General features: G+C 41.2%; 1 protein-coding gene across 49 annotated transcripts in view; it reads left to right on the top strand.

Annotated features, from left to right (window-relative positions):
• Positions 1–13,198: 13,198 nt before the first annotated feature.
• MAP4K4 (mitogen-activated protein kinase kinase kinase kinase 4) overlaps positions 13,199–26,204 on the top strand; it is a 102,212-nt gene continuing 89,206 nt past the window's right edge. For all 49 annotated transcript variants that reach the window (XM_046662464.1, XM_046662458.1, XM_046662466.1 and 46 more), the window contains exon 1: positions 13,199–13,258. In XM_046662464.1, coding sequence (XP_046518420.1) covers positions 13,244–13,258 — 15 coding nt within the window. In that variant the 5' untranslated portion in view covers positions 13,199–13,243. The remainder of the gene's footprint in view (positions 13,259–26,204) is intronic.

Below are 26,204 nucleotides of genomic sequence, written 5' to 3'. Positions count from 1 at the left end.
TCCTCTTTTCTTTGTAGGGTGGGAGAGGGGTTTATTTGTTGGCAGGAAGGAGGAGCAAAAGAGGAGACAAAAGTAGAGGGAAGCATGCATTTCATCACACTGTCACTTCATTCAGTTATGTAATGTGATCCCTGCACGGCCTCATCTTACAGAGTGGTCCGGGAAGGTGGTTAGAACACTGACTTTATTGGCTCCACTAGGTTTATTTAAGCCTTAGTACAGTTATAAAACTGTTCTTTTATTTTATTTACTTATTCACAAAGTCTTTCATTGTGATTCTTACTGTGAGAAAGCTGTAATGAGTGTGTACAACTCAAGAAGAAATGTTATGTAACACTGAGGGAAACTCTTCTGTTTTTATAATGTAGTTCTTTGTAGTAGATCATGATTTTTAACAAGGGATGCTTTGGGGAGAGAATTTTCTTTTTCAGATTTTTTTTAATGGAAATACCTTTTAAGACATCAATTATCTTTTTTTATTTTGACCAAGTTAACTTTTATATGGACTTGATATTAGTTTGCATGAGGATGCTTTGACTTTGAAAACTTCACTCGATGGCGTGGACGCATCATTTCCGGTGAGAGTACTATCAGATGGAGCCGCAAAGGGAAACTCTCCAGGCGGGTTTTCTCTTTCACCTCTTTTTTAGTAGGAATAGGGGAATTATGAGTAATGAATGAGATGTCTTATGATTCAGCACAGGCAAATTAAGAGTTGTATACAGAACAACTCTTTCACCTCCTTTTAAAGGAAAAATAGTGGAATTATAAATAATGAATGAAATATCTTATGAATATTCAGCACAGGCAAATTAAGAGTTGTGTACAGACTTTGAAAACCAGAAGGAAAACAAGTACTGCCCTTCAAGACCACATGCCAGGGAAGATTTATACCCTTAAACGGTGCCAGTGCCGAGGACACAACAGCAGAAGTAGGTTAGGTTCAAAAACCAGATTATACTTGCATTTAGAAATTGTTCAGGGAGACACCAACTTGCTTACAGTTTGACTTTATATAAATATTGTAAATATATCCAGGTTCAAGGCAGTGTTATTTTAGGGTCAACTTCTTAAGGTGCTGAGAAAAAGGAAAGAACAATTTGAAAACCTTAATTGAAGGTCGGGTTGGTGATGAGTAGGAAGGCCCCTGGGTGCATCCAGAGGGGAATCTCATCCTTTGCATCACCTGGTCTCTTGCCTTTTGATTTGTCTCTGAACTTCTCACGTTTTTCTCTAAGCCAGTGAGAAGAGTTCAGTTTGAGTGCTTTAGTGATACTTTAAATGATATTTCAATATTGAAATTACACCGTGGGTATAATTCTAAAAATAGAGTGTACTGTGAAGTCCCGAGGGAGAAAGGTAGGAAAACTTCTTGGTGGGAGAGGGGTTAGTGAGTGCTGAGAGGAGGACGAAGGGAACTCTCGGAATTGTGTGTTTCATCTTTTGCTCTGGGCAAATGTTTAGCCGTTAGAATAAACAAACTTTTTATTAAAATTCACTGTGTTTTGTATTCATAGGTGGAATCAGAGGATCGTAGGACTCTTGGTTCCAGTTCTGTGTCTGCTCTGGCTTCACAGTGGGTGGTGTAGTTTACCCTGTGGATTATGTTGGGTTCTAACACTGGGTTCCCCAGCTGGGCAGTCACGAGGCCCTGGCTCCCTTCTTTGATTCTTTCTTACCTCTTCATGGAGAAACTCAAAAGTTAAAACTATATATAAAAAAAATAAAGAGGGGTTTCCCTGCTTTGCAGTAGGGGGCTGTGGTTACCTTACATATTTATAAGTGAAGGCTGAAGCGAGGAGTTCAGAGTGAGAATTATATTATAGATTTACATGGATCATTAATCTTACAATAGTAAAAAACAATGTAACGTGGTATATGAATTGGTTTTAAGTGAATAAGAAAACATATCTATTAGTAGTTACAGGTGGTTTTAATTTGTATGAGGTCTCAAGAAAAATTCTGGTTATATATTTTGTTTGAAATCTGAATGAATAGACATCTATTATTTTGTGATTGTGTTTGTATAACTAGGTTTATCTCCTCCCTCCCCCCTTGGTGATATCTCACATTGGAGGGAATCACGGAGCCACTCAGGGTAGTTTTGAACTTAGGCAGGTTTGACCGGGGAGGACTCTCTCTCTACTGCTTTTAAAGCTGGTCTCTTGGATAGCAGACCTGTGGTAAGTTGTGCCCGTCCTTCCCTGTTGGTGCCTCTGTTGCACTCCCTGCACTCCCAGTCATGATGCTATCTGCTAGGGCCAGGTCTGCTACCTTGGTGTGTGTTTTTTATGGTTAACAGGACCTACTGCAGAGGGTTGTTTTGTCACCATTGTACAGAGTAAGAAAATGATGTCTAGACAATCTGGTGAAGTAACTGGCCTGAGGGAGCTCTCCTAGTGTATGGTGGAACTGAGCTCCTGATCCAGGGCTCCTGAGTCCCGTGGCGGCCCCTGTGGGCACCATTGTGCAGTATTTAAGTATCTTAATATGTGAAGTAAAAGAACTAATGAAAAAGTAGTTTTTTAGTTTTCTACTTTAAAAATCTTAACAGAAATTTTAATCATGGAAATATAATAGAGAAAAGCGGAGAAAGGTCAACTCACTATCTTTAGGAGCTTCAGACAGTCAATATATAAATATGAAAAAATATATTTTATGTGCAGTTCTTGCTGTGAGCGCAGTGAAGTGGGGAATGTGTGTTTTATGAGTTGTGTGTGTATCTCCATTGGTCAGTTGTCTTTTATCCAGTGCTGACTTAAATTACCTCCAGGTGTATAGTATTTTAATGTATCTTGACAGAGGCATATGATTGAATTTCAAGTCTAGTATTACCAGATTACTTCAGCCTTTGAATGTGGTATGCCTTGTAGGGGAGAAAGACAATTTCCTCTGCCCTCTAGGTCCTTCTGGCTGATCTAAGAATTAAATTGACATGAGACAGAGTAACAGGAGAAAATCAAACAGAGCTTTATAACATGTATACATGGGAGAAACTCGGGAAAACTGAGCAACTCACCATAATGGCTGGAGCCACCACCTGAAATACCATCTTAGCTAAAGACAGAGGAGGATGTTGGGGGTAGTGGTTTGGGACCTCAGAGGCGAGGAAGGCAATTCACAGGGAGATGGAAATGCAGATGTGTTTGCTGGGCCATCTATGGACAATGTGACCTGAGAGAGAGAACTCTGATAAAAATGGGCGTAGGAAGGACTCTCCTGTTTTCCCAATACCCAGAGTTATCTATGGTGATGGCCTATCCTGGAACAGGCCTTCTATCCTGCGTTCTTTTAGGCAGTTTGGAGGAAGGTCAAAGTTTCTTTCAGAATCTTTGTTCTTAAAAATCAATCTAAAGAGACACACTTTGGGGTGGGAGACACATTCTGATCCCGCATAGCCTTATCTTGTAGTGGCTAAGGTAGAAGAATAACTTTATACGTATGTTTGCCTGTAGTAAAGGATTTGGAGTTTTACGTGCTATTAAACGTTCTTTTGTTATTTTAAACAAAAATTGCAGAATCAGAGTCAGTTGGGTTTTTCAAGTGAGTAGAGGAAAAGGCAATTGCAAATGAGTGATAGCTGCTTGCAGAATCTGAATTCTCCGTTGTTTCGGGTGACATGAAGGTGATATGAAGACTTGCCAGTGCCTTTTCTTTTACTATTAATATAAGAATAGATATGCTAATATTTTCCCTTCCTTGTATTTTCCAGATCCTTTACTGTTGGTGCTTTTTAATTTGCCTGTCTCCTTCCTAAAATGTAATTCCTCATGCTTGATACTGTAGTCCAGACACCGGCTCACATGGGTACCATACAGCAGGGCTGCTGCCTCCCTTGAAAGGGGCACCATCCCATGGCAGCATTTCTTCCCTTGCACCTTTCACTTACGTGTTCATCCACTTTTTCTCCACTTCTCAACATAAAGGTGGTTTTTGCTACAGTGATAGCTCACCTAACTGGAACTTAGCTTGCTGTCTGGCCGTCTCCTCCCCCCACCCCGGTCTGTTCTAGAACACAGCTGAAAGTGATGCAACCAGTGTGCAGAGCCCAGATGACTGGGCCCTTTCTTGTAGGAGTCAGAATATTACTGCCTGATGTAATGTTCCCTGAGGCTGTCACCTAATTGCAAGGACAGGATAGTAATTGATGTTCATAATGATTTCCCTGAGACATTAAGAAAAGCATCTTTAATGTACTCAAGGTTTCAGGGTTTAGAAAGATTTCCATCCAGATTGGTCTCTTAAAGAAAAAAGATGTAGTGCATAAATTACTTTACTTTTAGCTGTCTGCTAACTCAACTATGCAAAATGACTCATTTATTGGGCGCTGGGCACTAGGTAGTTAGTCTTTACCATGCTGTTTTGACTGTTTTTTTATTCTTAAGAGAAGTTTGGGCAGTAGGTAGTTAGTCTTTACCATGCTGTCTGTTTTGACTGTTTTATTCTTAAGAGAAGTTAAGTGTACACATTCTTTGCTATTGAAGCATAATTTTCCTTAAAGGGAGTGTTGTTCCAAATAAGGTAGCTCCAACCTGAGAACGGCATAATTCTATATTGAGGCCTTTAATTTTAAACTTCAGGGAATAGAAGCACTGTCTTATTAAATTGCAAGTCGTGACTGATCTCATAACACTTACATGTTCCTGTGCTGCTTCTCTCTTCCTGCTCATCCACAGCCCTGATCATGGGAGAGAGGAGGAGGTAGACAAACAGATGTTGATTATAGTAAGAAATAGTAGTTGCAGAAGTAAAATGTGCAGAAATATGAGCCTGCTCCCCTCACCTTGGTTTGGGCTTTAGAGGAGTGTGTCAGCCGGGTCGCGTTGCCGTTATTCCTGCTCTGTTGTGAGGAGCTGTTGAGGAGGCGGAGGTGTTTCCTGAAGTGCTCTGAGCCGTCTCTCTCCCAAGGTAATTATGTGGTTCCTTATCTTAGATGGCTCCCGGAGTGCTGTCTGGGTAATATGCCCTCCCGCTTTGCTTGAATTCTGGTTTTTTCGCAGACGCTTCCTGGAAGAGAGCACTCACAAGTGGGGCCTGTGGTTTTGGGGATTACAGTGCAGGATCATTTAAGCTGGCCTTTGCCTTTGGGGTAGATGGATGTAGAACCTTAGAAAGAGTGGTCAGTGGATTGCCCAGGGCCTAGCCCGTGCCTTTTCCCACATGGTCCTGTAGGTTCCATATTTGCTCTTAAAAATAAGGAAATTTACAGGGGAGTGGATTGTAATTAAAAACATTTTGTTTGAAGACAATTTTTTCAGAGTAGTTTTAGATTCATAGCAAAATTGAGAGGAAGGTACAGAGATTTCCCATATACGCCTTGCCTCCCATATATGCATAACCTCCCCCATTATCAGCATACCCCACCGGAGTGTGGTACATTTGTTAAAATTGATAAACCTGCATTGACACATCATAATCACTCAAAGTTGGAATTTTACATTTAGGGTTCACTCTTGGTGTTATGCGTTCCAAGAGTCTGGACAAATGTATAATGATGTGTATCTATCATTATAGTATGGTGCAAAGTATTTTCCCTGCCCTAAAAATCCTCTGTGCTCTGGCTGTTCATTTCCTTTCCCCTGTTGGAATTTTTAAGTTAAATGATGAGTGACATGAATGAGCTATCCTGGGGAGAGAGTTGACACACCAGGTTTGGCATAGCCACTGAATATGTGTCCTTATAGCTCTCTGGGTTTACTTTCTCATCTGTAAAATCACCTGTTGTGTTAAACTGGGCTTGCCGGTCCTTTCAACTCTTGAACATTTCAGAACATAAGTTACATGTCTTTATGATAAACGTAATTGACATAATTGACATTTGTTAGAATTTACTTGTTACAAATCTAACCTTCGTATACCAAAAGCCTCAGCTAAGACAATGAGTGCATATATGATTGTAATAAATACTGTATAGTCCAAAAGGCATGTGAAGGATCGAATTTGGGCTTTTTAATAAAACCTTGGAGAAGTGGTTTCCAAACTTGAGAATGCATAAGAATCACCAGAAACTGAATTAAAAAGTCATGGATTTCTGTAGCTCACTTAAGGAATTCTCCTGTTTGGATGGGGTAAAGCCTGGAAGTCTGCAGATCATGGGTGAAAGTCAGTAACTGAACTTGCTTGATAGAAAAACTTAACCACGCCCCCCCACCCCCACCACATCCAAAATATCACATCTCCAAAACAGCAAAACACCACTAAGAAAATCATTAAGATAAAGGGACAAAACTTTCAAGTTGGATGGGAATGAGGAACAGCCAGATCATTGCCCCTTCTGCAGCAAACACACACACCATGTCACGATGGAATGCCCTCTTCCTACTTAGTGGCAGACTGGCATCTTCTTGGGCAGGTGCAGTGTATGATGAGCTTCTGTTGTCCTTACATGTCTGGAGAGAGGTGACGGCAGTTTTGTGACACAGCTTCTAGTCCTGGTGAATCATTGAGTTCTCCCCTTTTCTCCTGGCCTGTTCATACCTGCATACCTGTCCTTTCTGTGGTTTGGTAGGGATTATTTGCAGCTCAGATCTGAAGGGATCCACATCCTGTCCTTTGATAATCTTCAAGGCTATCAAGACAATCTTTGAAGGCCCTGCCGCAGCCTCCTTGGTGGGTCTACACTGCTAGCCCCACAGTGATGTTCGCTTTAACAGCGCCTTCAGCATTTCATGCCAAAGCAGAGCAATTGGTTTCACCCTGTCCTGTTTCCTAAGTGTTTCTGCTAGAGAGTACGCTGTTTCTCTGCCACCATGTAATGCTCCTTCTTGTGAAGTTTATTTTACACTCCTCTAAAGTATAAGCTCCCTGAAGGCAGGTGTGGTGTTTTATCCCCTAGGCAGTGTATGGTGTGTCCTGGGCACTGGTTAAATGTAGTGTCTTCAGCTTGCTGAGATTTGCATTGATGGGCTTTGCTTAAGCAAATAGAAAGCCAATTGCAGGCAGTTAATCTCTAAAGTTTTTGTTTTAGATTAAACTCAGCAGAAAAGAAAAGCATTCTGATCTCCAACATTTATTGAAAGAAAATTTATGATGAGATAAAGGAAGGAAGAAACAAAAGCACATTATCGGTTTCAGAAAGTCATGGATGAGGGCCTCTGAATGTGCTCACACATGTCTTCAGATACCCTAAAGAACTTCTTTGAGATGTTCTTTCCTTGACTTTTTCTGATTTATCATAGGAGAGAAAAGCCCAAGGACTGGAAATAAGTTCTTATTATTGGTTACTTATTGCCATGTTGATTTATGTTGTAGAATAGTATACTTGGCAGTCCCTATGTAAGTTGATTAAAAAGGACATTTTTGGTCGTTTCTATTTTAAAGTCCACAATTTGGTGTAGGGAACAAGTCTGGGTGTGAATCTTGAGCTGGTTATCTTAACCTTCTCAAAGCTTCAATTTCTCCGTCTGTAAAAGGGCATAATGAAAGATGTGTTGGGTTGTGTGAGGAGTAAATGATAATGCATACAAAGCGCTTTGTTCGCTTAATGTCCCAGGAGTGAGGACATCATGGTGCCTGTGTCCTCCTCTCACTGCCTTATCTCCAGGACTGGAATGCTCCCCAGGTGTCACAAGGGCTGTGCTTGCTGGAGTTCAGGCTCTCAGTGTGCACTCCTGGGTTGTTGAGGGAAGAAAATATTTGTCATTCCTAAATTGTGATTACTCACCTTACATAGTGTCATAAAGTTAATGGAATTTCTTCTCTAATATTCTGTCCACTCTCTCTCAGGCTGAGTGAGCACAAAAGCTTTATGATTTGGTGAAGAAAGGGGAGATTTCAATAGAAAGTACTATGAGCAGAAGAGGTACTGTCAAGTTGCACTGCCCTTCCTCGTTAAGGGATGAGCTGGTGGTACCCTCTAATAGTGAGGATATGCGAGGGAAGGTTGGAGGAGGAGTGGTCAAACCTTTTGATCGAGTAATTGGTGTTGAACAGGGACGGGACTGTCCCTTAGGATTGGAGTCCTAAGTTAAGGGCTCTATCTTTCATTTCTTTGATTCATTCGCACCCTGTCTAAGTTTCTTCTTGTGAATGAGACCACCAGAACTTGCCTCTCAATGAACATACTTATTCATCACTTTTATTTTAATGGAGTTATTGGGGTTCTAGGTAAAGATTGTGCAACCTGAGTTAGTGAGCTAGAACTTGGTGATAGTAGAAAATTTAGGAAGATAGGAACATTGCCATCTTTTTCTCTTGGGATTTAAAAGCTTCCCTTAAATGCTGTTCCTTCTCCTGCTGGGCTCCTCTCTGGGCGTCAGGGACAGACTTCATCAGAGACAGGTAGACAGGCTACCACACTGCCCTGCATTTTACAACCATGTGGTGCGATTTTTTTTTCTTGGAATGTGTGTCAAAGGTAATTCATATTTACAAATACAGGGTGGCAATTTTGACTCTGTAAGAAATGTGAAGGAGAGTTGAAAATTAGGGTATTTTCCTTAGCTTGGACATCTGCCAAGAATTGTTTAAGTTTTCCTTTTAAAAGAAGAAATGCATTTTCCTCATTTAAAGACTAAGCATGAATCAAGTGCCATGACGGTTACTGTGCTGAGCGGGACAGTTCTGGGTAGTGTGAGCCAGTTTAACTTTGCGTGAAGTAATATCAATTGCAGTAACCATTTTAATTCTAAATCATGCTCTGTCTGCTAACATTTTGAGAGCATTGAGGGGAAATAATTTAAGCTGTTTCCTTAAAAACAAGAGACTTCAGTAGCAGGAATTTGTCAAGTTGGTGGGAACAGTGGGAGTCCATCTCTTGCATGTGGAAAGAAATCATTGTGGCAAGCGGATCCTGCTGCCGTGGGTGATAACTGAATAATAAATTTCCATCAAAGTTCTTTGTCTGTGGAATAGGATGAGGACCTGCTTTGCTGCCCTCACAGGATTTTTTGGGATCTATCGAGAAAATAGCTGGGAATAGTATTTGGGTGCTTTTCATCATTGGATGTCTCATAAGTGCAGTAATGTTTACGTGGTGCTTCATAAATAAAGCAAGCCATAGGCCTTTCATCTCTGCCTTCTGGCAGTTTATAAGCCTGTATGGGACGCCAAATCCAAAATGTAGGCAGTGGGACAAGAGAGTCAAGTTCGTAACTGGATGTTAGGTATGTATATTTAATACTGACCAAGTCATTTACTGAGGTGTTTTAAGAGTGGATGATCCAGTGGAAAGAAAGGTCCTATTAATATTAAGTTTCACGTCTCTCCATGTGCAGGTCAGGCATTTCAGTGATCCGGCATGCTGGGTCCAGAGTCAGGTGAAGGAGGGTGTCATCTTGTTCATCTATCGTGAGCAGACTGCATGAAGCAGCCTTTAAGAGACAAGCGCAGAGGTCAAAATGGAACGATACAGTAGAGATCTCAGACCGCAGTAAACGATGCCTTTCCTGGGTCCTTGGGTCCCTAGCACAGTGCAGTTGGTTACAATTGTGTGTATTTTCTCTTCACTTAACTACTGAGGCCATATGAAGGAGGGCTGTTTGTTCCAGCTGAAGCGATGCCAAGGGAGCATAGATGGAGCCTCCCTCATGGGTTGGGGCACCTGGCTTTCACAGACTTAAGCTCGAACTCACTTTGAGAGGTGAGTCATTAATATAGTGTCTCTTGGGTAGTGTTGAGTAAATCACAGACAAATTTCTATCCTGTCAAAAAACTGTCCATGTAACTGCTTTAGCACAAGATTACACGCATATTAACGTTCAGTACATTCAGTCCCAGCTTTAGGTTTCTTCCCTCAGGCTGTTTCGCTGGCAATTTTGGTTCCTTTACACAAAGATGGCCCATCTCAGCAGATAATTACTTTTGTACGTTTCAAATTTAGAGATTTTCATTCTTTTTAAGTAATTAGAGAAGTACATTACTTCACCCCCGCCCCATATTGGCCATGCCTTTTGAAAAACGGGCCGAAATCGACTGAGTTTGAGGTAGTTGCAAGCTGAATTAGGGAGAAAGGCTTGGGAATGCATTGGCTTCTCATGGGAGTGGAGAGAAAAGACTCTCATCCGAGGGCTCCCCATACGCCAGGTATGATGGCCAGGGCTTTATGTACTCTGCACTTTGTTTATCACCTGTCTCGTTCTAGAAAGACTTGAGGTGCCTTAACACAGTGGATCCTACAGCGATCTTGAGAAGCTCGTAGAAGTTAAGCAACTTTCTCAAGGAAGTACAGTAATGAGGTGGCAGCGGCGGAATCAGAGCCCAAGGCTGCCTGAATACCAGATCATTTCTTCCAGTATGTTGTCTTGTTTCTCAGAAAGGAGGGAGGCAGAATTCTTAGACCGTTTCCTGATTTAAATCTAAAATGGACATAATTTTGGAAGACCTAATATGTGTGAATGAAGACTAATGCCTTTGCGTGGTCTGTCCTCTGACACAAAAATAATTGATTAGTTGTTAGGTCCTGATTCTATAACCCCTGAGTAAGAGAAAATTATCTTCTATATAAAACAAATACTGAGTGAATTCACAACCCTCAGCTTTTATGCCACTGCCAAACTGCAAAGTCTTGAGAATACACTTGTGGTCTTGAGTTCAGGCATAGAGGGAACAAAGGAAGATGCTGCTGTTATATAGCCATCTGGAGAGTTTTTTCATAGACTCATGGATTTTTCTTGATATATAGGAATCTTAAGTGTTACCATATCAGATACTCAGAAGACCCCCCCCATCTCACCTAACACATTCCCAACACAATACTGCTTATCTCTTGAAAAGAGGGAAATCTCGAGACTTTCTCGCATCACTTGGTTCTGTCACCAAGAAATTTGCTTTAGTAATTTGGAAGTAACTTCACTGCAGGAAGAGTAATAGGTATGTGTTTCCATATTTGAGGTCTGACAGGGTACAAAGGGGGATGATCTTTGTGTCCCTTACATGGAAGGTATTGAAGGATTACTTAATACTCTGTCCTCTTAAATTCTACTCTTTGTTCTTGGATTCGGGTAAATCATAATTTGGCTTCATGATTGTGTTACCAGTCATAGTCATGGGGATTGCTTGATACTGTGCTAATAAATTAATTTTCTGTCATCAGTTGAGGGGAACAAGATCCAGTGTATTTTATTACCAGAGTTGTGCCTGACCATGTGCCATGCACTGTTCTTTGCACCTCGGTTATTCTTCATAATAAACTTTTGAAGTGGGCACTGCTATTACCCCGTCTTTGACAGGCGGGAGACTGAGACACTGTTGTGTGCCCAGGTCTCAGTTACCGAGTGGAGGAGGTGAAGTATGAATACAAGTCTTACACCAGAGTCCATGCTCTGGATCACTATCTGTAGCTGTAGGATCCTGCCAACGCCCAAGACATGAAGGATAGCTCCGTTTCCCGTCTATTAATGCTTAGCACAGAGCTGTGGGTTACAAAGCTAAAAGAAAGCTGAGGTTACAGGGCCTATAATACACACAGGTAGAAATTTTAAATGAGCAGTTCAGAGGTGGACACCATCAAAGGATACTGAATTTTGGACAGACAAGTAGTAAAAAATGGCAGTAAGAAACAGAAATATGGGAGCCCTTAGAGTGTTCGCAAATTACTATTTTCCTGACACAAGAGTTGTATTCTACTCTATGCATCCCCGCGATGGAGCGCGTATAGATTTCACATGGCTTCTTAGCTTGTTTAGCGTGCTGTGTGGTAACATATAGAGTGGACAACTCTTTCAGGATTGTGGGTTACCCAGCTGTGAATGCAGAAAGAGTGCCAAACTGTTCACCAGGGCTCCGTGGAGATGTTAGAGACGGGGTGATGATGGTGCACTGAGGTGGCAGTTGAGGTCTGTTGAGGCTGGGCATTCTAGAAAAGCATACTTGTGGAATGGTAGCTGGGAAATAACTGACAGGGCAGGAGGGCAGAGTTCCTTGGCACACGGACCAATGTGGGATAGCCCTACCTGCCTCAGACGCGGAGGCTTAGACTGTTTGAACTGTGATATATGTGATGTGGGAGTTATGCCCACACTCACATGGCAGCACTTTTGAAGACTAGGAAGGTAGTTCACGTTGGAGACAGTGGAGGGAGGTGGTGGTGTCTGTAGAGAGTTGTAGAGAGGTCTCTTTAGGTGCTTGTCTTGTGGATTTTATTTGTCTTAGTTTCCTGTAGGGTAAGTTGGTGCACGGTTCCTGCTTGTGAACTGCTGGCCCATTGCTATACTCCATCTCACTATAACCACACATAATTGAGACATAATTGTAATACAGTGTCATTTTCATGGAGCTGTTTAGTCCAAGTTGTAACTTGAGTTCCTGCATAACCTTTCTGGAGTATGTGGAGAGCTTTCCTCAGGTTTCATGTTCTAAAGTTCATAACTCTTTTCATCATGAGACCGCAAGGGATGCAGGCTCTTGGAAACTATGGGAACGTTCTTTCTGTTTTAATGGGTTGCAGAAGGACCATTTTTCATGGTCCTTAAGTAGTAGATCATGCTTAGGGTATCTGGGTAGCTCTTTGTTACTTGCATGAGAAATGACCAGCAGAGCATTGCAAAGAGTGGATAGAGAGGAACTAGACTGACAAGAATTAAATCCAATACTCCTCATCTGGATGAGAAGAGAAATGACATCAAATTTGTTTGAAATACCTAGGGATATAAATGGATAACAGATCTTTAGATCCTAGGTCAGGAGTTACAATGTGACTGTGAGAAAGTATTGCACGTGCATGCCCTCTGTTACCACGTGCAGGCGCTCTGTCACCCCAGTCTCTGTACACTCCCTTTATTCTGGCTAATTATTCTCCCTCTTCCCTTCATTGGGACTTCAAGAAAGCGTCGGAGAATACTCTCAGTGTAACTCTTTTAAAGTCAAGTAATGGATATTGAGAGTACACCAGGGAAAAATGACTATTATCCATTTTTGACAATAAATATCTAGAGTTTTTTTGGGGTCATTTCCTTTAGGTGGAATGTTTAAGAAAGAGTGGTCAACCTGATGTGTAGAAGAAAACATTTAAGTTGCTTAAAGGGGTAGTGATGCATCAGTTAAACTTGGGAAAGAAAGAGAGAATTGATGCTTTATCAAAATTCATTTGTTCTGCTAATAGTTTTGTTTATTAAGTGTGGTTCATGGTATTACAAACCATATTCTATTTTATCATCACTTTTGAGAAGTATAGAAGAGATGATGGTTTGAAACTTGAGCCGTTCCGTTTCAGTGATTGTGTGAAACAGTGGTGCTGATTATTGTTCTTTTCTCTGTTTTTCAGGGTCGACATGTTAAAACAGGTCAGCTGGCGGCCATCAAAGTTATGGATGTCACTGAGGTAAGGTTGGACCACAGATGTTTTTAAAGAAATCATTAGATAAGAGACAAGGATCCCCCTGTCCCTCTAACCCCCAATGTAAGAGTATTATTCTGTTTGGAGAATCGATCTTGAACAAATTGCCCTCCTGTGACATTGTAGGTTCATAAGCTCCAGTCAACTAGTTGGCTTAAATTGTTGCAGATGGTCCCCAAGTAACTAAGAATCAGTAGCATTTTCTTTAAAAAAAAAAAGCACATCCGAGTGATGTCATCCTTGGCAGCATAATGGACCATAATTGGAAACATCTTCTCTAATGGGAAAGAAAAGATTTGAGAAGGGATCATGGAGGTCACATGAGCAGGGAGACTGAGGGGTGTGGGGTGGGGAAAAGCTTCTCTAGGGTATTAGGCCACATTTGGGCCATTTCTTTTATTTTTAACATGAGGAAAGAAAGCAGATCCAGCCAAGTTCCCAGAGGTTTGAAAGCAGAAACATCTGCTAGAATGCTGAGCAGATTGTTGGCAAATTTAGTAGCAAAAAATAGTTCTCGAAATGGTCACATGAGGATTTACTGTGTAGCTTTAGTTGGGAAACAGGAGAGATGAACTCAGACAAAAAGTGTATGTGTGCCTGTGTGCGTGCATGAACATATATGCGTGAATCCATATTTAATATTTAAAAAATAGCCATAGAGGGGCTGGCCTGGTGGCCGAGTGGTTAAGTTCTCGCGCTCCGCTGCAGGCGGCCCAGTGTTTCATTGGTTCGAATCCTGGGCGTGGACATGGCACTGCTCATCAAACCATGCTGAGGCAGCATCCCACATGCCACAACTAGAAGGACCCACAACGAAGAATATACAACTATGTACTGGGGGGCTTTGGGGAGAAAAAGGAAAAAAAATAAAATCTTTAAAAAAAAAATAGCCATAGATTATAATGAACTAAATCCATCTAATTTTAAATTATTTTCATCTGAAATTTTACTTTGTACTTTCATAGTTGCTTCTAACTTGCCTAATGACGAATAAGACTTACCATCATATATCAACAGATCCTAGAGAGGGTTAAGCAGCAGCCTCGGAGATTTGGGATATCTTTAAGTCAAGCCGTAATCTCCCCAAATCTGGGGTCTGTCGAGAGAGATGATGGCTAAACTGATCTCAGGTCTACAGTTGAGTAATGGAGAGATGTCTCTGCTGCCCTGTCCTCTCCTTGGTCTCTGAGAACCCGCTCATCTCCACTGTGCACTTTTGTCAGTAAGAATTACCAACCATTGTTGTCTCTGGACCACAGGACAACTGATAGAGCTTTATGCAAGCATTCGAAGATGTGACATTTTATGAGATGACTGCTCTCTTTTCTCTGTCAATGAGATAATGGAGACTTTCTAATGAAAAAGTACCATTGCTTGGTTGAATGGCCAAAAGATTCTTGTAACATACTGTGTGATATGGACTATTCTGTTGTGTTGTAGTGATCCTCTCTTGGTGTCCAACTCAGTGGGAAACTAGATGCTTCAGTTAAATATTATTTTTAGGGTTCTTTTAAAGAGTAGTTAAGGAGCAGCGAATTCTAACTTACTGTAATTTAAATACAATAGTCGAGTTATTTTTGAAGTGCCTCCTGTGAATGGAATGATCAGCGGCACCTTCCTACCCAGTCCCCGTTAATGCTGCTCTGCATTTTGCTGGTGCTGCATTGGGAAATGATACAGCTAGAGCCTGCATTCTTTGACATTTATTAGCACACTTCCTGACTTATTTACTGGCAGACTTGTGGATGCCATTTTAAATGTAATCTTTTGGAATTTTGTGAAGCATTTGGAAGTCCTGAGAGTTGAGTTTCTCTCCTCACTTCAGCCTGTGCTGCCCTGGCTGACACAGCTGTTGTGGCTAGCCAGACTGTTCCCTTTCACATCTCAAATGGAATCTAAATGACGTTTGTCTTCTCTATAGAGGTCGTCTTCATCTAAACCTGGCTCTGATTATAAGTGTGCAATATATGATCACTGTTTTAAAAAAGTGTAAAATATGGAAAAATATTTTAAAAAGTTAAATCCTTCCACTTCCACCACCTTCAAATAACCGTTGTTGGTGCTTTGGTGTATTTCCTTTCAATCATCTCTCTATGAGCATAGCTATAAAATGGATATCTATTTGTATAATAGGTGCTTTTGTATTCCACTTTTGTTGAGTTGTATACCAAAGGTATTTCCTTGCTGGAAAAATCAGGCAATGTTGGACAAATGCATTTTCAGGACTCCTTTAAAAATAATTATGCAAAACCCATGTGTTCAAGTAAAATGAAAACCATATGGTGAGTCTTCAGAACAAATACAAACCCAATCAACCATTGACCGTGTTGGCCTCTCAGTAATGTTTCTTGTGTGCTCTTTTCATACAGTGTCCTCAACATTGTGTGACCTCTGTGCTGTAGCTGGGGGCATAGTCAGGACGAGAGCAGGTGTCGATTACGAATAGAGGGCGTTTTGCAGCTGCCATCCCGGAAAACATGTGCTTGCCTACCCCTCACATCAAGGGCGTCTCAGCTCTTGTAAAGTTGTAGGCATTGGCCTGGGTGGGACCCGGGAGCAGGAGGGACCAGGCTGGCATGAGGGAGAATTTGGAACTGATGTTTCTGGTTTCAACTCCAGCAGGAAGGTCTGTTGGAGAGAGGATTCTGTTGAGGAGAGCAGGATTCTGCCTGGTTTTTGACTTCTGCTCAATTTCGTCTTAGGAGCAAAAAGGTGTGAATGCTTATTCTTGGGAAAATCACAGACTCGTCTTAACTCTCGAGCCTATTCTTTAGGTGAAGTTGAGGGGCAGTTACCAGGCTGCTAGGTCTTCCTCAGGCTCAGAAGGCCAGAAGAGCAGCAGGTGTGGGAAGATAAATGGTGTGGCTGCTCTTCCCCCCAGACATCAATTATGGGCAGCCCTGAATGAATTGCTCTAGGCTGGCTGCACTAAGTCCACTTCACCTACTTTTATTTGATTATGTGACCCCGGAAAATAAAGCCAACTGAGAATTCAGATTTCACCCTAGGATGAGGTGGCAGGGACTATGTAGGAAGCTAAGGGGTCTGGAAGGGAGGCATTTATTTGCAAGAGATGTACAGGTCTGTATATTTCTTCTCGGACTGTAACCAATCTTTACAGTTTTGCAGGGCTTTTTTGTTCCCCCCTGAGGAAGATTAGCGCTGAGCTAACATCTGTTGCCAATCCTCTCTTTTTTTTTTTTTTTTGCTTGAGGAAGATTAGCCCTGAGCTAGTCTTCCTCCACTTTATATGTGGGTCACCACCACAGCATGGCTGATGAGTGGTATAGGTCCACGCCTCGGATCTGAACCCACAAACCTGGGCCACCAAAGCGAAACACATGAAACTTAACCACTGTGCTACAGGACCATCTCCTGCAGGGTTCTTTTTAAAAAAAGCTTGTCATTTATCTGATTGGTTGTAGGAAGAGTTTAAGGAGCAGGTTAAGAATAGGTTCACACTGGACGAGACCAGCACATGAGATCTATAATGTGTTGTTCTTGTTTTTGAAATAATTACAGATTCAAATGAATTTTCAGAAAAGCATATATGGTAGTCCCATATACCCTGCACCCAGTTTTCTGTAGTGGTGACATCTTGTATTAGTGTAGTACAGTATTAAACTAAAGTCCATGCATAAAACAAAGCAAGGCAGTGATTGCTTTGACAAGCTAAGGATTTGACGTGCACCTCCGTGTTAGATTATAGCAGATGAGACTGCACCGTTACACTGTGTCTGCTTGCATGGCTTAGCACCAAGGCAGGCCCCTGGAAACTGTGATTGATACAGTCCGCAGAGCTTATTCAGATTTCCCAGTGTGACATACACTCATTTGTGTGTGTGTGTGTGGTGTGTTTTGAAGGATACCTGAATTGGTAGTTTGAATTCTTGATAGCCCCTTCATTTCACTCTTTGTGTCTTAATGTCAAACTTGCATTATTGCTGTTATACATGAGGAACTGATAGTTTGTTTCTGCAGTTTTGGGGTGTCCCATTATTCTGAGTTAACACTTTGGAAGGTAAAAAGGTAAATAAGTGAAATCAGGAAGTAATTCTCAACTTGGGGTCCATAAACTCTATGAGTAAGATTTATCTCAGAATTAAATTTTATGCTTTAACTTTAATAATTTCCCCCAAACTTTTTATTATGAAAATGTTCATAATTGCAGAACTGTTGAAAGAATGAACACTCTCTGCCCTTCGCTGAGATTCACTAGTTGGTAACATTTTGTGCATGTGTTGTATGTGTATTGTTGGCACCCCATGACACTTCACTGGTAAATACTTGAGTATGCTTCTCTTAAAATAAAGACAGTCTTCTGCATAATGATGATCCCACCCAGGAGAATTAATTAATAATTCCAGAATTTTACCTAATGTTCATCTATATTCCGATATCCTCAGTTGTGCCAAGAATATTTTTATAACCATTTTTTCAAGTCATAGTCCAGTCGAGGTTTTTGCAGTACGTTTGATTATCTTTTAACTCACTTTTCATCTAGATCATTTCCTCTGCACCCTCTTTGCGCCCTGACTGTTTTTGTTTTTTTTCCTTAAGAAATTGACTTTGGGAAGAATCTAGCCAATTGTTTTATAAAATATCCCACGTTCTGGATTTGTCTGATAGTTTCCTCGTGTTGTGCTTTAATTTATTCCTCCCTGCTATATTTCCTATAACTGGAAATTAGGTTGAGAGGCTTAATTAGACGCAGATTAAATAGTTTTTGGCAAGAAAGACCACCTCATTGGTGGTATTAGGTACTTCATATTGCATCACAGCAAGGGCCACATTCATTCCAGTTGTCCCACTATTAGTGAAGCCAAATTTGGTCTTTTGATTAAAGAGGTGACTGCTAGAGTTCTCTGCTATAAAGATGCGCTGTTAGCTTTGCACTTTGTAAATAATCTCGAGGGTGGTACTTTGGCACTGTGAATATTCTGTTCACCAACACTTTTTTGTTTTTTTTGAGGAAGACTAGCCCTGAGCTAACATCTGTGCCCATCTTCCTATTTTATATGTGAGATGCCTGCCACAGCATGGCTTGACAGGAGGCGCGTAGGTCCACACCTGGGGATCTGGACCAGTGGACCCTGGGCTGCTGAGGCGGAATGTGCAAACTTAACTACTGTGCCACCGGGCCAGCCCCTCACCAACACTTTTTTAACCAATGGTTTTGGCATTCATTTGATGATCCTTGGCTGAGTTACTTATTACTGTGAAATGATGAGTTTCAGATTTTACCTTCTATATTTATTAGTTAGCGTTAGTCTACAAAGAAGAATTTGCTTTCTTACCTGCTCCCACCCTTCTTTGTCTTCTCTCTTTTTCTGGCTATTGCTATAGACATGGGTAATTTTATTTAGTCAATGTCTTTCCCTCAGTTAAAGCTGCTGTCATTATTATTATTATAATAATATAAACAAATTGTGCCAAATTTGGCCATGGGAGCTCTTTCAGACTGGCTTCTGTAGCCCTTTGACGTGACTCCATTACTTTTTAGCACAAGTGGATATTTGGAGCTCACCTGCGTGAGTGTGGAGTCCATTCCTCTGGGGAGCCTTGGTTCCTTTCAGTGGGAGATGTATTTGGAAACCAGTACCTGGGTGCCGAGTGTGCTCGTTGCCGCTGAGGTCTTGTTGCTTCCAGACCCTTTCAGCAGCCAGAGCATGGAAATGTATCTTTCAACAATCAGTTTTTCCTTAATTTCTTTTATCTAGTATATTTTATATTTCCTTCTCTTTTCTCCTAGACTGAAGAATCTTCTTCCTAGTAAAATAATACATTTATTTACTTGCTTTTTTAACTTTTTTTAAATTTACTTATTTCCTTTCAGTGAACATAAAGTCATTTCGACTACAGTAACAATGTTATCATTTAACAGGAGACATGGAGGGAGGTTTAAGATTTCTCTGAAGTTCTTTTGTCGTAGAATATATCTGTTAGGGAGCTACAGTCAGTGTGCTGGGTTCAGAAGTTACTTGAAGTAATCCTTTTCTCCCTATGGTTTATTAATTTGATATGTAGCTAGATTCAGTTTCTATTTTAATTCATTTAATAGGGTTTCTTTTTATCCTGATTAAATTTAATTTTTGGATGTGTAAATCATTTACCTGGTTCACAAGTCAAAACTATATAAATAGGTGTACATTTTGATGAGGAATTTTAAAAAGCTTAGGCTAGATCATCTGGATGATGGGCCACCTGGTGCCCGAGTGTTGCCGTGCAGTCTCAGTGCCCTTAGTTGTGTTTGTTAGTGCTTTGGGCAGAGTGGACCTAAATATTTCTTTGATGAATGCAGAGAGAATAGAGGCAAACTTAGCATGCGGTGGTTGTTGTTGAACAGAGATGAAATGGTGCTCTGTGGAATGCTGTTTCACTGTGGTTCATCACCACAGAGTGGAGGAGCTGCGTTCAGTCCAGCCATCTCTGGCTGGTCCATGGTCTTTCCTCTGCTCGGCCTTCTGGCATAGGATGGAGATAAAGTAGTAGGTTCTCAAAATGTGGTCTCTGGACCCACAGTGGCACTTGGGAGCTTGCTGGAAGTACAGTGTCTCAGGTTCCGTCCCAGACGACTGCATTAGAAATCCTGGGCTGGGGCCCAGCAGTCTGGGTTTTAACAAGCCCTCCAGGGGACTCTGCTGTACTCTCAAGTTTGAAAACCTTGTCTTTAATGGAACCTTAGGAAAGAAGCTGCCCCCTCATGTCGACGAGTGAAGAATTCCAGTTCAGAGACACTGACACTTCCTCCTCAGGACTACATTGCTAGTTAGATCTCAGAGATTAGAACCCAGATCTTTGATTCTCAGCTTACTGAACCTTTGAAAGAATTAACAGTTTCGAACATCAGGTTCTAAGTAGGCTTCCTGAGAGAGCTGATTTGATTTGGACCTTAGAGAATGGATGGATCTTGACTCTTTTTCTTCATTCTGAAGTTTGTTTTTAGCAGATTAGCCAGAGCAGACTTTCTTTTAGTCTTACAATCAAAATGTTTGTGATTGGTAATTGTGGCCTATTCCTTGGAGGGCAAGAGGATGCTGGCCCTGATGCCCATTGGGGTGTAGGAAGCCAGTTAACAGATTTTATTGATTACCCTCCATATTCTTTGCACTGTGCTTCTAGTTATGTGAGAATAAAAGCAGTGTAGAAACTTGGCCTTGCCTAGAACAGGCAGTAAAAACCTGTCCTCTGTCTATCATCAAATTGGAGAGACAAGAACGACAGAAGAGACGATCCCTTGCTAAGCAGTGTGTATCACATCTGGGGGCAGGTGTTTGAGCCAGCTGAGCTAGGTCCACGAAAGAGGGGGACAAATTTCTTCCTCTCCAGGAGTTCATGCTCTGACGAGAGGGGACAAAACAGGCTTACTCCAGTGACAAAGCAAGGCCCTGTGAGGCTGAACCATTTCACCACTTTTCACTTGGAGGGCGGCACAATGTAATGAATGTGCTGTTCTTGTCTAGACTGAAAATAAGAACAAAAGGAAGGGAGGGAGAGATCTCTGTGGTCTGTGACCTGTTGTTCCATCCTCTTGTTCCTCAGAGGCCACTTAAATGCTGCAGGCCTTACAGCTTGGTACAGGCTTCTTCCATTTCAGGCAGCTGGTGGCACTTTGTCCCCGCCCTTCCATGGCTCTGGCTGCCTCAGTGCAGGCTCAGGCAGGGTTGTCGGGGAGAACAGGAGACCACGCTCAGCTGTCTGTGTTTGACAGCGGTCCTCTGTCCTCCCTGCCCCCAAATATTCTTTCTCGCCTTATCTTCTTCTGCTTTTTACCCTTCTTAACAAACTGCCTTCTCTCTCTTAGCGACTGAGAGAGAAACTGGTGAGCCAAGGCTGCTGGATGCTACCTCTCCTTATCTGACGTCTTCTTACCTGAGATAATGTCTAACTTCATTTAAATGGTCTTGATCTTAGATTTCAGCTTCCTAATTTGGATTGTTTTCTTTCTCCCTTTCTGTAGAGTAAAGGTGACAAGTTGTACCTCTGTATTTTTAAAAAATATTGATACAAGAGAAGTCCTTAAAGAAAAGCTCTTAAAATCAGTTAGAAATTGATTAAATTTTGATTTATTTTAATGAAAAAGTATGGCAATGATTTTTGGAATAGTTCCACTGAATCCTCATGGCATACAGCAGTGTTTCTCTACCTTATTTTCGTTATCACCTTCCTAAGAAGCCTTTTAAGATCTTTTTTCCTCATCACCCCTATGAAATTTTATAATCTGTGTGTGTATATATATATATATGTTCAGGTACTGTGTGTATATCTTTATGCTTTATACATAAAAGTGGTAATTCCCCCCCACCCCCACCTCCAGGAACCACTTTTCATCCCTGTGGGGGTGGTGGTGATATCACCCCCAGTGAGAACACCTGGTATAGAGTCAGATAAACGACTTTTTATAGGAGTAAGCTTTGTCCTATTTCTAATATTTTCCTTTTTTAAAAAGTTCACTAGATATTAGAATTAGTCTTCAGTGATGAAGAAGCCCTGCTAGCTGGGAAAGTGTAGCGTGGCTGGAGTGCACTTCTGTGTTTTTAAGGACTGTGCCAGGCATGGCGCTGGGTAGGGTACAGGCAGTGGCTTGAGTTCGTGCAGCCGCCTTTGAGACAGCTGTGGTCATCCCCTCTCTCTAGATGAGAGGACACAGGCTGGGGCTCAGACCCAAGCTTTTCTGATTGTAAAGCTTGCTTCTCTTTCTCTGATCCATTTCTCCTTCTTTTCTCCAAAGTAATGGAAAGTTAAATCAGGGTAAGGTTCAACTGCTCAACAAAGAGGCACCTGTTGAAGGGTTTTAAAAATAAGTATGCTGGGGATGATGTGACAGTGACATTTTTTAAAGGGTTAGTTTTTTTGTTTTTGGCAGGAATAGAATGTGTTTCTATTTTGGATTAATTCATTCTAATTTAAGAGTGCAACTGGGAATTTACAAAATAAAATTCTCCTGGTTTATTCTTGTCTATTTAATAAGTAAGCAGAGGAAAGTTAAGACTAAGTTAGCTGTATACCTCAGACATTTTATGTTTTTCTTGTTGAAAGCCTTCATTTTATTTATGGATGACAGCAGTTAATGTTCCGAAAGGTGATTGACCTGCCCAAAGTTCTGTAGCGCGTTGCGAGACTAGCATCCCAGTGTTTTCATTGCACCGTGATGTCTTCTAGTTCATTCTAGGAGCAGAGCAGTGGTATTCTGTAGTTGGGTTCTAATGTTGTGGCACGTAACAAGTTGCACCGCCCTGTGAATTGTGGGTACTCAAATCTTGTATGAATTCAGCAAGTTGTACTATTTTTGGTGGATACTTGGAGAAACATGTAACAGATAGACATTATTGGTTTCATTGTCTAAGAAAACTATAATATATTATTGCAATTGAGGACTGTTGATGATATGATCGTGTTTTATAGCTTTCTCAACTTTTTGTAATAAAAAATGTTAAAAATAATCGTAGATGTTATACGTTAATCATAAGTAAATAATAGTAAGATCTGCTCTTCATACTTAAATTTCATCCCTCTAGGAAAGAAAATAAAGGAGCCCTTTAAAATTATTAGTGGTTAGAAAGAGAGTACATTTCTGGGTTTTGTTTTTAGAATTGTCACTGAAATAATAAAAATGATTTATCTTTTTTTTTTCCTCTTTCCTGTGAACATAAATTTGAGGCCTATAAATATTTTTAAGGTGAATTTATAGTTTATGAGTCTCATAGAAAGTTGGTTTCATTATTTAATAGTCGTGTCCTGGCTTTTACCCCAAGACAGTATTAATACTCTTTGTTAGACCACGACCTAGAATTAAATTTAATAAAGCTTCAGTTTCCTCATCTGTAACATGGAATAATAATTCCTACCTCATACGCTTTTGTCAAAATTAAAATTATATAATGAATGTGAAGTGTCCAGCACATTAATTTTTACATGGTAAATGAGGGTTTCTTTGTTCCTTTCTCCTCATTAAAGATATTAGAATAAAATAACGCTTTTCCTAAAGAATTTTTAGCACCCCCGGGTGCCGTGCCCTCCCTAACAGCTGTTCTCATGACCTCTCCCGGGCGCCGCTCCTCTGTCTTTCATCCCTCCAGGCTTCTGCATCGGGTCACTTCTTTGTCTCCTCTGGTTGTGGCCATCACTGTCTGGTCCTTGGCAACTACTTTTCTCCTGCCCTGTGAGCTGTTTTAATGACTAGCTAGAGGATAAGTCCACATGTTCATTTCATGCTTGTGTTATTCTGTACTAGATCATAAACTCTGTGGGGAGGAACTCTTCAGGGTCCTCCTAGCCCTTCCAGGCTGGTGACAGCCCTGCACGTGGGTGGTGCTCTCCTTGTATATATTGTTTCTAAAGCAGGTCCTGACAATTTTAAAGGAGGATTTCCAAAAGTGTTTGGAGCATTGGTAAAAAATATATATAGAGATCCCCTTGATAAAATTAGTCCACCCTTATTTTATTATGTATATGTTAGTATATTTTTTATTATATTACTTTATAATCATACATTTTCTCTATTGCTTTGTGCAATAGTTTTAATTAAAAAGGAATAGAGAAAAATAGTATCATTCATTCATACTGAAAATATGACCAAGTTCTAATTGCTTTGCAGATGCAGTTTTGGTTCATTGGAGCTAGAAATGGCAAATGTCAACCATGGTTTGCAGGTTTTTTAAAAAAAATGCTATTCATTAAGTTGCACTAATTCATTCATTTAAACAATTACTGAACACTTACTGTTTTTAATACATACTGTTCTAAGATCTGGGGTGGAATAAAAAGATTAGTTCTGCTCTAGAAGGAGCTATTCTTGATCTCTTGGTAAAATAAAACTTGCTGTGAAAGGATGCTCGTTGTAATTGTTAATGAGCACTCTCCAGGCAAAGCTTCCACAATTTCTTAGTTTCATTCCATCCCTTCATGAATCAAAGCATTTTTCTAAGTAAAATAAATAGTTGAATAAAAAAAATTTTGTCTAACCTAAACTGCTATTTTTTTCAAATATGGACACTGTTCTGTAACAGTCTCATCCCCTCTCCCTCCCAGGTGGTTCTTTTTTTTTTGGGCTATAAATGCAAAATTTTGTTTGTCATCCTGACACCGCCTTTCTTGCTTCCATTCCCAGCAAATTTATTGAAAAGGATGTGCATTGCAGGTTCTCAAGGCCATACTCGGGTTCACTGATTCACCAGGAGGACTCAGAAGACTTAGCATGTAGTTGTACCCTTAGCTGTGATTTGTAAGACAGTGGAAGGACACAGGCAAAATCAGCAAAGGGAGAAGGCACAGGGATGAAGTCCAAAGGAACTCCGGCACAAACTCCCAGGAGTCCTATCCCAGTGGGGTCATATAGGACATGCTTAATTCCTCCAGCAGTGAGTTGTCACCACACATGTGAAATGTTGTTGACCAGGGAAGCTCATTAGAAACTCAGTGCCCGGAGTTTTTATTTGGAGCTGGTCACATAAGTACTCTGATGTTCCCAAAATTTCAGACTCCCACCAAGAAAGTAGGTGTGCAGCATAAACCACATTGGTTGTCCAAACAGTCTAGGAGCAGAGAGTCACTCTGATCAGGTCTTGGAGTGTTGGAAACCCTCCCAAAATCCGAGTTCTAGGTGCAAGCCGAGGGCCAACCTTACAGGCAGGCCTTTCTAGGGATTGCAGTCTCAGGCCTTGGGACCAGACTCTTCTCCTGAACCCTGCATTTGTTTATCATCTGCCTGTTCAGCATCCCTAGTTGGATGTCTGATAACCCAAAGTGAGCATATCTCATGTGAGTTGCTAGTCTTCCCCCATAAACCTGTTCCGCCTGCAGCCTTGCCCTTTCTCACTTGGTGGCAACTCCAATCTGCTATTTGCTCAGGTCAGAAAAGCCTTGGAGTTCTCTGTGACTACTCTTCTTTCTATCGGATGCCACTCATCTCGTCTGTTAGGAAATCCTGTTAGTGCTACCTTCACACAGTATCCAATTTGTGTCAAAATAATCTTGGCCAGTGAGGGGAGTAGGCCACCAGTTAGCAGTTGACAGTCTGGATTATAGGTGCAAGTGAGTTATACTCCTTTCTCTGCTTTTGTTATTTGAAATTCACAGCAAGTTGTAATAGTCTGTGAATCTGTAAGAAAATATCACACACATGAATCTGACCGCATCTCACCACAATCTCTACTGCTCATACCTACCACTCTGGTTTCAACTGCCATCTTCTCTTGCCTAGATGTCTACAGGAGCTCCTGATGCTTCTTCCTGCTTCCTTGCTTGTTCTCTAGTCTTTTCTCAGAACAGCAGCTCAGTGATCCTTTTGAAACAAAGTCAGATCAGAACCTTTCCTTGTTCCCTACTTAGAGTAAAAGCCCAGGTTCTTACAGCACCCTACTTGACTGGCTTCCCACTCTGTTGTTTCTCAGACCTCCTCCCCTACTCCCCCCACCCTCATTCTCACCACACAGGCCTGCTCACTGTTCCTCCGGCCTGCCAGGGTCTCCTGCCTGAAGATCTCTCCCTTGTTTGTGCCCTCCTCTGGAATGCCACTCCCTCATGACTGTGTGGCTTGCTCCCTCACCACCTTCATGCCTTGACACGATGAATGGTAACTTCTTACTCCTAATGTTCTTACCTTGTTCTCCACTTTTCATTTCTATACCACAGTATGTAACTGGCTTATTTATTATACTTAGTGTGTATCACCTGCCTCTACCGTTGTTCCACTCATCCCCTTTTCCCCAGGAATGCTCCATGATGACAGGGATCTTTGTCTGTTTTTTTGTGATGCATCGTCCCAAGCACCAATGCAGTATCTGGTGCATAGAAGGCATTTCATGAATATTTGCTGAATGAATGTGTACTATGAGTGCTGGAAGGCATATTGGAAGTCTGCTAGAGTGCTCCTTCTTTCTTTGTATATGTGAAGAACCCAAAGCTCAAAGAAGTTATAATGGTTGGTTGA

The sequence above is a fragment of the Equus quagga genome, chromosome 5 (genome assembly GCF_021613505.1).
Source record: "Equus quagga isolate Etosha38 chromosome 5, UCLA_HA_Equagga_1.0, whole genome shotgun sequence".
NCBI lineage: Eukaryota > Metazoa > Chordata > Mammalia > Perissodactyla > Equidae > Equus > Equus quagga.
This window is presented reverse-complemented; position numbering and strand designations above follow the sequence as displayed.